This window comes from Leptonotus elevatus, chromosome 4 (assembly GCF_054856555.1).
Source record: "Leptonotus elevatus isolate MCC_2025b chromosome 4, RoL_Lele_1.0, whole genome shotgun sequence".
In the NCBI taxonomy this organism is placed as follows: domain Eukaryota; kingdom Metazoa; phylum Chordata; class Actinopteri; order Syngnathiformes; family Syngnathidae; genus Leptonotus; species Leptonotus elevatus.
The window spans coordinates 13,185,382-13,201,071 of NC_141242.1; the positions used below are offsets into that span (position 1 = coordinate 13,185,382).

The 15,690-nt window shown below is 39.2% G+C and overlaps 1 protein-coding gene across 1 annotated transcript in view; it reads right to left on the bottom strand.

Moving 5' to 3' along the window:
• The window catches only part of grm3 (glutamate receptor, metabotropic 3), a 52,886-nt gene that overhangs the window by 23,369 nt on the left and 13,827 nt on the right, over positions 1 to 15,690 (bottom strand). The window contains exons 3-6 of the mRNA XM_086073187.1: positions 12,193 to 12,659; positions 10,937 to 11,080; positions 4,559 to 4,828; positions 2,231 to 2,822 (exon numbers count right to left, since the gene is read on the bottom strand). Coding sequence (XP_085929313.1) covers positions 2,231 to 2,822; positions 4,559 to 4,828; positions 10,937 to 11,080; positions 12,193 to 12,504 — 1,318 coding nt within the window. The 5' untranslated portion in view covers positions 12,505 to 12,659. The remainder of the gene's footprint in view (positions 1 to 2,230; positions 2,823 to 4,558; positions 4,829 to 10,936; positions 11,081 to 12,192; positions 12,660 to 15,690) is intronic.

A 15,690-nucleotide genomic window follows, 5' to 3' on the forward strand; every position in this document is an offset into this window, starting at 1 on the left:
TAATGCGGTTCCTAGCCCCTTCCCCTAATCCCAACCATCAACAATGGTTGCCTACTCCTATTCCTCACCCTAACCTCAACCATAACCCAATTCAAACCTAAACTCTAAAACCAAGTCTTGACCCTCAAGAAGAGGTCTAAACTTGTGGGGCCGGCAAAATGGCCCCACATGAACAGGTGGGGCCTACAACTCTGTAAAATCCCCAAATGTTGGCCTCAGTACGCACCAAAAACAAGACCACACACACACATACTCACGCACGCATGCACACACACACACATGCACACACACGCACACACGCACACGCACACACACACACACACACACACACACACACACACACACACACACACACACACACACACACACACACACACACACACACACACACACACACACACACACACACACATTCAATTAATTCTTATTAGAGCTGTCAAACAATTCAATTTTTAATCAGATTAATCACCTTTTAGAATTTAGATTTTTCTCGATTAATCACATCATTAAAAAGGCTTTTTATCAACATTTTTTGCCCATCAAATTTGAAGAGCAGAATGTTAATTTTTTCTATATTTAATGTTATGAGGACGTCTTCAACGTTTTTTGATCCACGGAACACACTTGTCCTCCTTTTTTGCTAATCAGTTAATTACTTGCATAATGTAAAATGTAAAAAAAAAATAACCCCAATATTTAGAATGGAACAAATATTTGTATTTTATAAATACAAATATGAAATATGAATATGCAAACATTTATTAAATACTGTTATGTGTATTGTTCAAACACAGCCTGTGCTACCATTAACCAATCCGCTGTCAAGATAAATAGCGTCAAAATTAATAGCGCAATTAATTTGCGTTAATACATGATTAATGTTTTTTTTTTTTTTTGATCAATCAATAAGGTCATGCTTTAACTTTGACAGCACTATTTCTTATACTATTACTGCACCTCCTCCTGCTTCTCATCACTAAAATGCCCCTTGTCTTTTCAGTTCGAGAAGGCTCGTGGGATGGACGAAAATCACTTCCGCCCCGCTTATTCCGTCAGCGTTTCAAAGTTACCAATCAGTCCAACGAGTCCTCATACACACCACGACCATATTGGTTGTTTTACCATGCATGAAAATACGACCGAACAGAGCGTATTCCACGACAGCTCCCCCCACGTCACAAGACAAACAAGACGTTGGTACGTTCTGCACATGCTCCTTCTTGACGTCAATTCATCGTCATTTTTGGGGAATTCGTCTTCACTTCTGGGATGGGATACTAATGGTTGGGGTTAGTCTTAGGCTTTCAGTGAGGTTGTAGTCAACGCTGAAACAATCAATGGCTCTGTCAGATAGATGCTTGTCTTCCAAACAGGTGACCCGGGTTCGAGTCCCAGTAATTCTCCTTATGGTTCAGTTTACTATTTTGCTGTCGTTGCTATTTACATGGCCAATAGGGGTACACTCCTATCCAGCCTGTTTCCCATGTCTCCCACAAGCAACACAGGTGTTTCAAACGATCAGCTAATCAGCAAGCTCAGCATGAAGCCTGATAACGATCCTTAGCTTTGTTGGCTGGGGAGACATGGAAAACAGGCTGGATAGGGGTACTCAAAGACCGAGGCTGAGAACCAGTCAATTGGAGGACTGTCTTGTCGGTCCGCCGGGAAAAACGGGAGTCGGTTTGTGACGAACCCACAGGCTTTCCTTCGGTACTGCTGATGGTACAGTGATGACACTGTGAATTCTCACCTCTACTTATACATCCACGATACCTCATTCATCATTTCCTATAGCGTTTTCCCCCCCGGGTTCACAGGTGAGCTGAACATGAGAGAGGTGAACATGCATGGTTCTAGAATGTGAGAGGAAGGCAGCATATCCTGCAAGAACCCATACAAGCATGGTAGGAGAACACACAAACTCGAATCCTGGGTTCGAACATTCAACCTCCGAACTGTGAGGCTGATTTGATCACCACTAATCTACCAAGCCGCTAGATATCAAGCAATCAGTCAATGCAGATCTCAACCGCAAGACTGGAATTCCGGATATCTGAAATGTTCTTTTTGACCCGGTAAAACTGATACAGATCTAGTAACGCATTAAGCTCTCTAGTTGTTAACCAATTCACTGCCTGCCCAATTTAAAAGGTATCTTTGACGTCTATAGCCGTCAATGGCAGTGAATGAGTTGCCTTGTGCCGTCTTTGTAATCTCCACGCAATCTTACCTGTGAAGCTGACGTTCAGGATGAAGTCCCGGTAGAGTCTGCGGCCATCCAAGGCCTTCATGCTGTCGCACAGCGTGCTGGTGTTGAAGCAGAGGCTGCGCTGCATATTGTGCAAGGCGTAGGCCATGACGTACACCGCGTTGACCACAAACATGATCTTGGACTCGGGCTCAAAGTTGCTCTTGTCCATGGATAGGTCCTTATCGCACGGGGTAAGCGCAGCTTCCCCTCCGCCGCCGCCCAGCGAGCACTGGAAGCGCTGCTCCCAGAATTCCCTGAACCAGGGATTGCGGAGGTTCTTCTTGGGGTTCAGGCTGAGAAAGTAGCGGTTGAACTCTGGCACGTGGTTGGCGGCCAGCTCCAGCGTGATGGCTCCTTCGGCAGTCACCTCGTTGCCCTTGACGATGCTCTCCTGCGCCCCCCAGCCGTCGCTGGCCACCCAGATGAAAGAGGCGTTGAGCCTGGCGGCGGCGGCCAGCAGCTCTCGGGCGTCGTCGCTGCGCAGGAACAGGACGGCCACACGGGCGTTGGGCTTCTGGAGGAGCTGGCGGATTACGGCTTCGTAGGACTTCTTGGCGTTGGAACGTCCCACCTGTATGGATACAAGGATTTGAAGTAAATGTCAAATAAATAAAAAGTCTACCACTACAAAGTAAACAAACCAGGTCAAGCCGAATACTAAAAAGTTATTTTTCTTCTTTTGTTTCGTTTGGGACAGATCGGCACTGAAATAGTGACACAAGCCTTCCCAATGCAATTCTCGGTATCATGATCAATAAACAACAACAACAACAACATAAAAGCATCCATATCAATATCGGTATCCATGGTACCAATCTCTATTTGGCTTGGTATCATGTCAAAAGGGCCCATCACAGGGACAAAAGCAATACAAAAGATCCAAGTGTAAAAACAGATTGGTATGAACTATCAATATAGCAATAGTGATACCAGTAGCCTACCTCTATTTTACTTATCATACTGATATCATTTGTGGTACTGCCCATCACACTTTTTAGTCTTTCACTTCTGAGAACACAAGGTAAATGAAACCCTGCTTGCTAAAAACTAGGTGAGTCAAAATTAGCAAGTTAATAGTGCGTTAGTTCCTCTAACAGAACAAATTATTTGAATGACGATTAACACCCGCTACTTATTTGGAAAGGCCCATACTGGGGGAATTCGGATCGCGATGCAGCAGAAAGAGTATTTCCCAGTCGTTAATATGAAAAGTAAATGCACTGTTGCTGTCATCAATGTCCAACATGAAACACTAATGGCATCTAGTGGCGGAAACATTTCCTCAACCCAAATCAATATTTCACTCTTTTTTAGATTACATCTTTTTAATTTCAAATAACTTTATGAATTACTATGAAATTACTGTATCAATGAACTGAAAGATACAACCATATTTGTAGTGAGGGGAAAATGAAGCTTCATGAAGCACTATTTTTTGACTCCCCTAGATGGTGCTCTTGGTTTAAATATTAAGGCTAGTGCAAACGAAATTGATTACATTTCAACTGCATCTTTCAACCAAGAGTGGCATCTAGAGGAGTCAAAAAATATTACAAGTGCTTCATGAAGCTTCATTTTCCCATCACTACATATTTGTACAAGGTCAGCACACTTTTTTCACTTTTATGTTAATCATTTAATAAGATTATAAAAAATATGAAAAATATTTTATTGTAAATTTTGAACAAATATAAAATGTGATTAATCATGAATGAATTATACAAATGATGCTATTAATTACGATTAAAAATTGTAATCCACTGACAGTCCTATTAAAAACCATATTGGGATATACCCGTTGGGTTATTGGCCTTTTCATGATCAATAGCGCAGTTTCAGGGCTCTCATCAATGCCGAGTCAAGACTTGCTATATGTTTCATATAGGGATGGCCGCTAATTATCAGCAATTATCGACCAATTTGACATCATACAGATATACCAGATAATAAAGAAATCCGCCGCTAATAATAGACATGCCACGTTGGTCCATTTGTTGTGGTTGTGGCTCAAGTTGTGCCCCAACTCCTCAACCCCTACTAACTTCTATGGTAGTGTCGCATGTTTGTGACATCATAATGCGCGCAAACTTGTGTTCACAGAAGATGGGCTTTCTTTACTGTCTCCCCAAAATGTTACCCTCGCAGTTTTTTTTTTTGCATTTCTAAAACATGAAAACATGATTGTTTTGGCAAAAACTCAAAAGGAGTTATTTGAATCAAATTCAACTTCATGGTGCTTTACACAACAGTTGAAAATAGCATTATCGTGAATCCCTAGTTTCATATCATAATCACATCATATCTTACTTTTTCTGACGTGGCAATGCAGATGTTCCTCATGCGGGCCTCCTGCTCGAAGGCTTCGATACCCGTTTCGCCGTAGTCGCCCTCCGACGCCACAGTGGAGACGTAGGTCCAGTTAAAAAAGCGCAGGATCTCAGCCATGGCCTTGGCCTGGTAGAAATCGGGCGGCACGGTGCGGGCGAAGTAGTCGTAGCGGGTCTTGTCGCTGAGCTTGGCGCTGGTGGATGCGTAGCTTATTTGGGGGATCTGGAAGAGCCTGAGCAGGTTGGCAACCTGGAGGAAGGACAGATGATCGTGACGAGTGACGTCACCTGGATCATTGGGGAAGATCTTGAAGATTTTATGTCACAAGACATAACATTCTATGCTGAACTGATGTTATTTATCAAAAGTCTTATTTTTACCTACAGTATATAATAGTTACTTTTTCTTAAAAAAATATTAAGATTGATTTTATGAAAAACATTATTTCTATGAAAAAGCTGTGAATCACACTGGCTGGTTGACAATGTTGACTTTGCTATGTGAATGTGCAAACAGCAGCCCCTGGCAATTCCACGCGATAAAGAAGTTGAGCTAAATAAAACTAGCGTACCTTTCACGTCCTTCTCAGCTCTCTAATACGGCCCAGTGGGAACAAAAACAAAACAAAATAAAAAACCCAAAACATAGAAAACAAACCCTTTGCAGCACAACAGTCACCAGAAAATCCCCCAATGCGTCTTTGTAAGCAATCCTCCTCGTTAGACGGTGAGTAAAGACGCACATACAGAGGAGCTAATTATGATGTGTTTCGCTAATGTCAAAATACATCAAATATGGAATTATTCAGCGCTGTGGACACGTACAAGCACACGCTCTGCTTCTCGCTGCTTTGTATTGGCCAGCACATCCTTGTGTGAGTGCCTATGTGTGTGTGGAGGTTTTTAATTAAGCGCCTTAATGAAAGTTTGATCAAAAATGACTGCTGGCCTGTCGCCACCCCCCCCCCCCCCCTCCCAAAAAGGCGAAGCTTGGAGTATAAAACCCATAAAAAATCTTTTAATTAATGCATTTTCCCGCTTGCAAAGATAAAATGTCAATATATTTGGAAGGTTGCTGCTGATGGCAATTATGCATAATGGCATTCAGTGACGATATGAGTAGGAAGTGCGAAGACACATACACATACACACGCGCACCCCCCCCCCCCCCACACACACATATATACATATATATATATATATATATATATATATATATATATATATATATATATATATATATATATATATACACACACACACACAGATCTAAGGTTCTGGGTTTGAATCTCTCCTGTATGGGCAATTTGCATTCTTTCCCATGCTTGGAAGTTTTTTCTATTTGTACTATGTTGCCAAAATCTGTCTGCCCTTAACCTACCTACCTGGTGGTTCTCCCAGTCATCCACTGCATCTTGTGCTTCTGACCACAAGTTCCTTCCTCAGCACGTTTGCCTGTCCCCTTGGCTGTTTGGTGTTTCGCTACATCACTCAAGTGTGAGTTTCCCTGTCCTGCTATGCTCTTGTTAAGAAGTAAATTCCAGTGTCTCCTTTAATTAACACGCTAGTGACGAAAAATAATAATCCGGCCCTCGACTTGCTGAAAAAAAAAAGGCATAGTGACCCAATTGTTTTAGAAATGTTGCTGAGCTAATTGAAATGTATCGAGTGACTAATGTGGATTGTTAACGATCACTTGCACTAACACTTTCATAGAGGACTGACTCATGTATCATATGAGCTATCTGCGGCAGCGGAAGTATCATCAGCACACACACAAACAGGCACAGATGGCTGCAAAGACACGTAAACAGCACAATCAAACATGCATAGAGTACATAGGCACAAATAAACACACGGGCATTCTTTGATGGATTCTCCCATCTGCTGTGAAGCGCCACAGAAAAAAAAAAAAGGACGAGGAAGAATACAGTATCCGCCTGCCTAAGTAGAAGATGAATGGATTATGGAAAATATATGTAATATAAATCGTTTCTATTCATGATTATTCTACTTAAATGATCATATAAAGCTCAAGAAAAACACATTGTAATCGTGATACATATTTTTTTTAATTGTATTTTTTTTCATTTTTTGTCAAATATTTTGCAGTTTTTATTTTTCAAAGGTTGCTGTATTCTTTTCCCTAAATATATACATATATATATATATGCACAGTACAATGGCGTCTTGAGATATGAATTCAGTTAGTTCCATGCCAGTGCTTGTAACTCTAAATATAAACTCAGCTTTCCTTGCAGAAAAGAATGGAAGTGTTATGAATGCATTCCAGTTGCCCCAAAAAAGAAGCAAAAATGTTTGGAATGTGTTTTTTTATTATTTTTTTATTATTATTTTTTTTTTTAAAGGAAAATAGCACTCTATACTAGTACTTTATAAAAAAACGAAATGCAATTTAAATAATTCAACAATTTTTGCCACATTTTTGCTCCAATTCAATGAATGTTGTGCTGCTCCTTCTGCTGTGCACGACTTGGCCACTCGAGGTCAGTTTAACATAAATAATGGATTTAAATCAGTGGTGTCCAAATGCAGTCCTCATGGGCCCCTATCCTGCATGTTTCAATTGTTTCCTTCCTCCAGCATACCCTGTTTCAAATAATCATCTCATAAGAAAGCTCTGCAGAAGCCTCATAATAACCCTGATCAACACCTGTCGTGTTGGAGGAGGGAAACATCTGAAACATGCAGGATAGTGGCCCTTGAGGATTGCCTTTGGAGATGGAGATGGTCAATCCTCAGTAAGACAGTTGCGTTAGTTGTTCTTCGCAGAAGATAAAGAATATTTTCTTTTTTCTTTTCTTTTGGCAATATCATGATCATTATGCGCATTGCAGACAGTCAAACACACTTTGACGGCTGCTTATGACGGCTTTTAAGCTTTCAAGCTGGCCGTTGATTTAAATGTCAGGGAAGGTCAGAGGCGCATTGCACCATGAGCTGCCCCCTAGGAGGAGCCAGTGGAGATATGTTGCAGGAATGTGCTGCCGATATGGGGAAGAAAGAAAGAAAGAAAGAAAGTGTGTTTTCTGATTGAAAGGCAAGTCACACGCACACACGTGCAGTAGCGAGGATACCTGTGCTATAATTTATTGGTAAAGCGTTGGAAACACACATGATTCAATGGGAAATATGATGAGCCGCAACAAGGCAAGCAATTGACTCCTAAAACAAGAAAAGAAATGTTATAAAATATAAACAAATATTTGACTAACATTGCCATTTTATTAACTATACGGTTGTAATAATTAGTATTTTCTTAGTCATATTTAATGCTAGTATTTGTAAAAATTTTGTTTAATACTTTTGTATTTTTATATATATATTTTGGAATATTTGGTCTCATCTTTTGTCTCAATAATTATTTACTTTTTTGTCATAATATTTGGAGTAATATTTTATATAATAATAACAACAACAACAATACTACTACTACTAGTGATGGGAAAATGAAGCTTCATGAAGAACTTGTGATATTTTTTGACTCCCCTAGATGGTGCTCTTGGTTTAAATATAAAGGCTAGTGCAAAGGAAATTGATTACATTTCCACTGCATCTTTCAACCAAGAGTGGCATCTAGAGGAGTCAAAAAATATTACAAGTGCTTCATGAAGCTTCATTTTCCCATCACTACTTGTTAGTACTCGCCGATGGCGATACCACTGTTTTAATGCCGTATCGGGGCCTCCCCCGATACCGGTATTGGAACAACACAAATTAAAATACATTCATATGTTTAGATTGTAAAATAATTTTGTCAAATACTATATTTCTGTAGTTTTTGTAGAATTAGAGGAGTTTAATATTTTCAACTTTAATCCCTAATATTTGTGTGTGTTTTTTATCGAATACTTTTTCTAAAATTCATGATTTTTGTTTAAAAAATGGTTACATTTTTGTTTCAACTTCTTCCCTTCCCGTCTCCAATATACCCCCTTATAAAGTATTATATTTAATTTGACATCAAATATTTGTGTGTACTTTTTTTAATTACATATATTATCGTATTTATTCCAACACTTTTATCCATATAGTTGTGTAATTGTTATAATTACTTGATTCTTTTTTGTCTTATATTTAGATTTTTATAAAAACAATTGCAGTTTGATGTTTTTATATTTTGCCCATTTATGTCACTGCTGCTGGCAAATCTCTGAAATGCGGGCACAATAGTCGCATCGACTTGAGCAAGAGGAACAGCGCTTGGCTGAAAAAAGGGAGGATTCCCCGCAGCAGACACCGAGCTGGGATGTTCTCACCGGCTGCCTCAGAACGCATGAGGACGATGAGAAGAGGAAGAGAAGGAGGAGGAGGAGGAGGCTGAGGTCAGCACAGAGTCTCCAAATAGCTGGCAGAAAAGCCTCACAATGCAAATAACATGGTCGACAAACAAGTAGGCTGTCGGGAGCCAAATGCTTAATCAGCCCTCCGTGTTCTCCATCTCTCGACTCTATCGTAGCAAAAACCTCAAAAGAAATGCAGGATGTGCTCTTGCAAAAATAGAGACGCTTGAAGTACGACATTAAGGGAATAAAGTGCAAATTTTAAGAGGATAAACGTTTATGAGCGAAGACGTTTTATGAGTATAATGAAGAAATTTGAAGAGGAGAAAGTCTTAATACGAGCAAAAAAAAGTCTTGATGGGATAATAAACGTATGACCTATGAGAATAGAAAAAAACCCATTGTTTTGAAAGAAGAAAGTTGTAGTAAGACAAGAATCATTTTAGTATATAATACAAGACAATTGTTTTGATGGTACAAATAAACTTTTTTTTACAAACAGAAGAACAAATACATTTTTTTACATTTTGCCATACTAAAAGCCCTAATATTACAAGAAAAAAAAATATTTTATGCTAATAGCCATAATTTTCAAGCACAAGAAAAATGAAAGGAATGCATTTGTAATGTCATGTCTAATGTGAGAATCAATGTCTATATTTGCAAGGAAAAATTTCTTCTTTCTTCTAATGTTTTCTTATTTCTCATAATTTTATTTTCAGATTATTATTATTATTATTTTTACCTTAACACTCCATTAGCAACCGACGCCTTGGCAAGCCTTGAAATTGAGCTTATTCCACAGAATCAATGACCCTGCGTGCATTCAAAGGCAATAACCAACAATTTTCCACATAAAGGAAGAAAATGAGCCCGACAGTCTTTTGTCATTTATCAACCGTCATTGCTGGCCAAACACCAACAAACAATCCTGGCGGAGGCTATAAAGATGACAAGTATAGAGATGAACATATCAGCCATCACGGCCTTACGGTGAAATTTGGAGCTGAAGCTAAAATGCACGACAAAATTTTCCAGTGAACTTAAATTGACCTTTCCTTAACTTGTGAATGGCCAAATGTTTTGATACTTTGTGCACAAATGAATATAAATTAACAACAACAACAACAATAATAATAATAATAATAATAAAAATAAATAATAATAATAATAATAATAATAATAATAATAATAATAATAATAATAATAATAATAATAATAATAATAATAATAACTGTAACTCCGTAACTAACTATACTGAAGTAACCGTACTAAGGCAACTGTGAATGAAACTAAATAACTGTAACCAAGTAACTAACTGTAGCGGAGTAAGGGTAATAAAAACTAAAAAGGTAATGCAGTGGCTAAAGCAAATATAAGCAAAAAATCAGGAGATACAACTAGAGAACATCTTAACTTTATTTTGGGTCAATCAGAGGAACTTCTAATGGTGGTTAAATATAGCCACATCCCCAGTTTGTAACAAAATGAGTAATTGTAACTAAGTTAATTACTTCTCTAATATAGTTCGAACTAAGTAATTAGGTAACTGTAACTTAGTAACTAACTGTAACTGAGTAACTGTACCTAGGTAACACTGAATGTAACTAAACAATTGTAACTGAGTCGAGTAACTAAGCGACTGGCTAACTCTGCAACTTTAACTGAGTAATTGTAACTAAGTAGCCATACATGTAAATAAATAACTGTAAGTACTTAGTATCTAGGTAACTATGAAGGTAACTAAGTAACAGTCACAAAGTGACTAACTGTATCTAGGTAACTGTAAGTGAGCAGCTAAATAACTGTAATCAAGGAGCTATACCTGAAACTAATTAAGTGTAACTGAGCAACAGTAATCATAACTAAGTAACTGCAATAAAGCAACCGAGTAACTAAAGCGAAGTAAACAAAAAACACGTTAGGAAAAGCCTCCTAGAACACCAGAACTTAATTTGGGGTTTATCAGAGAGACTTAAAATACTGGCTGGTGTGTGTTGTAGCAGAAAAGTTGGCTTTGTCTGCCACCTGTGCCGCGCAGCGTCCTGCGTTACCTGTATGGAGACACTGCTGAATGAACCGCCAATGACGCCGGCGATGGCCAGCGGACTGTCGTCCTGCAGCGCGTAAGAGCCGTCCGGACAGATGAACTCAGAGTCGTCCACCTTGGTGAGCGACGCACGCACAAACTCCAGCGCCTGCACGCAACGCACGCACCGTTCAGCACAACGGTGAGCGCTATTATCTTTGGAAAGGCAAACGTTTCATACAACTCTTGCTTTGCATCTTATTTGCATCTTATTAGTGATAATGTCAAACATGGCACAGCAATTAATAATACGAATAATAATAATAATACGAATAATAATAATAATAATAATAAGAAGAAGAAGAAGAAGAAGAAAAACAAGAACAAGAACAAGAACAAGAACAAGAACAAGAACAAGAACAAGAACAAGAACAAGAACAAGAACAAGAACAAGAACAAGAACAAGAACAAGAACAAGAAAAAGAACAAGAACAAGAAGAATAAGAATACAACAATACTATTTAAAAAAAAATGTTTTAGTACTGGTTATTTGTATTGATGTATTTATTTTAATTCACAGTAATTAAAAAAATGCTGACATACTGTAGCTACCAACCCATATTAATACCATTTTCATTCATTTAATTTTTTTTGTACGCCTGTATTCATTATTTATTCATGGGTTTTATGTTGATTAATGTATTTTTATTTACTCTTAAAACTGCTGTTACGGGTTCCTTTTTAAATGATTTCGAACACATATAACCCATAATGAATTAATTTTATAATTAAAAATAAAATAAAAATAATTAATTTCATTTTTTGTGTTGTATTTTCTTTTAGTTACAAAACTGTTGATGCTATATATCTATTGCTGTTACTGTATATATATATATATATATATTTTATTTTTAATATATTTATTTATTATTTATATTTTGTTTATTTTGAGTACTACAAATACAATACATGTACAATTCTGCATATATAGTCATCAAAAGTTGCCATTTGTTTACTATTACTTATTGATGCATTTCTTTCTAAAAAAAAATGCTGGTGTCACAATTTCTATACTATTTTATTATTGCATTTTTACATACAGTATACTATGTATTTGTTTAATTTCCATTTGCATGTATGTATGTATTTATGTGCTGTATGTATGTAGCCTATGTATGCATTCTACATCTTAATGTTGACATAAAGTATGTTTGTAACCACCAGGGAGTGTGAGTTTCAGAAACTGTTGACCACTGCTGACTTGTGTTTGGGTTAGCGAACCTGTTCCAGTGCGTAGGTATCTCGCGAGCATGTGTCCAGGATGTGCACGCCGAGGGAGACGCCGGGCAACAGAACGGGGTCCCGGTTGATGGCGTCGATGGCGAATAGCATGGCCTCCAGTCTCTGGATGCCTCGGTCCTCGTTGACGCGGCCGCACTCCTCCATGCCTCCACCTTTCTCGTGTACGGGGAACAGACCGCCCAGCACCAGGTCGCCTTCCATGCGGATCTCTCTACGGGATGGCGGCGGGTCTCCGACAGACAGCAGCACGCCTCGACACATCATCACCACCACGAGAGCGCGGGCCACCATAATTGAGGTGGGGAGGGGGGCTGGGTGAGAGGGAGTAAGGTTAGGGGTGAGGGGCTAAGGGTGGAATGGTGGGGGTCACTTGGAGTTCCATGAAACAGTCGAGGGGGACAGTTAGAGGAGTGCGTGATGAGGGACACACCGTGAGGACATCAGCCCTGTAGGACGGAAAACAAGTCATCCAGATCAACCACGCAGTGCGAGTACGGACAAAGCAACAGACAACAGACTGAATTAAAAAATAAAATGTACCATTAAATCATTCATCGCCATGATCATCATTCATATGCATCAACTGGAATTAACCCATGTTTGTTTTTGGTCAGAACCTGAGCGTTCTGGATGAGTTTCAATTGTTTCCTAATTGTACGTAAGTGAATACGTAGATTTCATGAAAAAAGTCACACAAAAACCCGTCACGGCTAAATTGCAGTTGTTGAAAGAATGCCTGCGGGTATTGTTATACAATATTATCTTTCTGTTAAATGTAGATGCCACGTTATCTTAAGGTTTATACCACATCGATGCTAATGTTGCATTTGAGGAAAGCGGGAAGTCGTACTTGACTTCTACTTACTTCAAACCAGGAAGTGTGTACGGTAACGCCCCCTGAACTTCGAAATCCCACACGCGAAGTCGGGGAAAAAAAGTACCCCGACTTCACCGACGGACTACAATGCGACGTCACTCTACAATGGCGACGCCTTTGGGAACACAGACCGTGAATGGTAAAACCCAATTTACTCACGTAAAAAACTAGACAGCTTTCTTCATAAATAAATCAACATTTGTAACGTTTGTGACAGTATGTCGCTATCTCCCTGCAAGAAATTATATGGTGAACTACTGAACTGTTTAGAATGCTTATGAAGTCAGATGAAATAAATAAATAAAGCAAAATTGCAAGAAAACAAGTTTGCCGGGGGTCAAAATGTGTTTTGAGAAGCAACATAAAAAACAAAACAATTTATCATTATCTGCCATTTTGGTTGTTTACTTTCGCCACGAACGCTTTCAGGTCGGAACTGGGAAAAGCCAACTGGGATAAGCCCGACTTCTGACCTTCCTCGAATGCAGCATGATTTCTTTAGCCTGTCCCCAGTGTTCATGTCATTTTTATGTGTTAGCTTTAGCTAGCTAGCCGTTGTGTTCAATACACAATATGTAGTTGTCTTTATTTATTTTTTGTTAGTTCTACAGTTAACTTCAACTGGGAATGGCAATAAACATGTATTATTATTTTCATTAGTCCAATGAACAGTAGCTACTGTTAGCGGTATTAGTGCGTTGCTAGCTAAATGCGTTAAAGCGTGTTCGTGGAGTTAAACTAAAATGGTTTCTCTAGATCACTTTTTTTTTTTTACCTATTGTATAGCGGATGGGTAAGGAACATATCCACTGGTATAAAAGTCTGTAGTACCTCTCAGAGTACAGAGACAATGTAGCCTAGCCTTAAAGGTTCAAGGATGTACTTGATATCAGAGAGTAGGGAGCGATACATCTGCTGCCATGACTAACAGGGATTTGGAATTGTTTGGAGATTGCGCCTTGCTGATCTCCAGTCAGCTATCCTTTAGAGCACACGGTCAACCTTCTTCTTCTTCTTCTTCTTCTTCTGGCTGTGTGTGTGTGTGGGGGTGTGTTTGTGTGTGTGTGTGTGTGCCCCTGGTTGTATCTGGATAAACCAGCTTAGATGGCTGCTTGATACATGAGACTTCTCATAGCACAAATCAGAAAAGCCGCTCTAATCTGATCTTGCTTGCAACACTTCTTCATTCTGCCCCGGCGAGTGTGTGTGCGCGTGTGCGCGCGTGTGTGTGTAACAACAAGGACATCTGATACTACCAAGTTCACGACTCAATCAAAGCTATCGGAGGCAGTGTTTTGGCTGCTGTGTTCAATATTGTGACTTTCACCTCAGATATTGAACCAAGAAAAAAGAAAAGAAAAGCACAAATAGGTTTAATCAAGCGGAACACACCAGAAAGCACTTTAAAATGTAAACATTGCTAATCTTCAAAACAAACGTGCCTGTTGACGTTTCAGGGGAAATCAGGGCACCGGTAAACACGGGAAAGTTGAGGAAATTCATTTGTCACAAGAATAATTCTGTGTCATGCAAATGCAAGTACAGCTGTCGTTTCTGTGATGATTGGGGGCGGAGCTAGGACGTAGGTCCGTCTCATCCAACAACATTTTTTTTTATAATTTTTTTTTAAAGCAAACTTCTGTGGTGTTATTGGAGCAGGAGACATTCAGCCTCCGCGTCCAGACTGCAAATGAATCACCCTTGCTCAAAGCCACCACTACACCCAATTTAATCAACCTCCTCCAATAAATCAACTTAAAAATATGACATTGAAATTTTATTCATAGAGGCAGCACTTCGTCACTAAGTAGTCTTTCCACCATATTTTTTCCAGCTTTGTTGAGCTCGGCCTGTTGCATGGCATGAGCCACTGCACACCCCACCTGCTCTGCAAGGCCAGCTTTAGTTACCATGACAACCAGGGGTGAAACTATTTGTTGAGGCCTGAGACTAAAAAAAGCATGTGCTGAATTGCGCAGCACATCGAGACACGAACGGCACATGTTGTATTTTCACTCTTCGAGGCAGCACTTCATCACCAAGCCTCCTTCGTGCAGTGAAATATGAACGACAAAACATCCTTAACTATATGCTATTTATCCTGCTATTCTAAAAACAGATATGCATATCTTTCTAAATATTTTGCTTTTATTTCACCTCAGTGTTATTATTAAAAATTGTTTGTCTTTCTGGAAACCCTCGCACCCTCAATTGACCAGCCGCCACTGCCACCACGTAAAAAGCCAGTTATTATTAAGTCACGAAAACACAATGTGGGTGCGGTCGTATGCAAATTAGTCACAATCCATATTTTGGTGAAAGACACATTTTCGGAATTAGGCAGCTCACAAAAGGTTATTTAACTTGACACTTGATAGGTGGGCAGTCACTCCAGGGACCCAACTAATTGGGTACAAGGAATTAAAAAGTGATTTATCCATAATATGGCCCTCTACTTAAAAGATAATGTTGTTTCTTGGGCTTTTGTATTCTCTGAAAGTGGTTCTTATCGTGCTTGGGAAGCTTAACAACCGGTCCTTTAACATATCGCAAAGCTGAACTGTGGAATCAATGAGTTGCGGTGCATAAAAGGTCAGAAT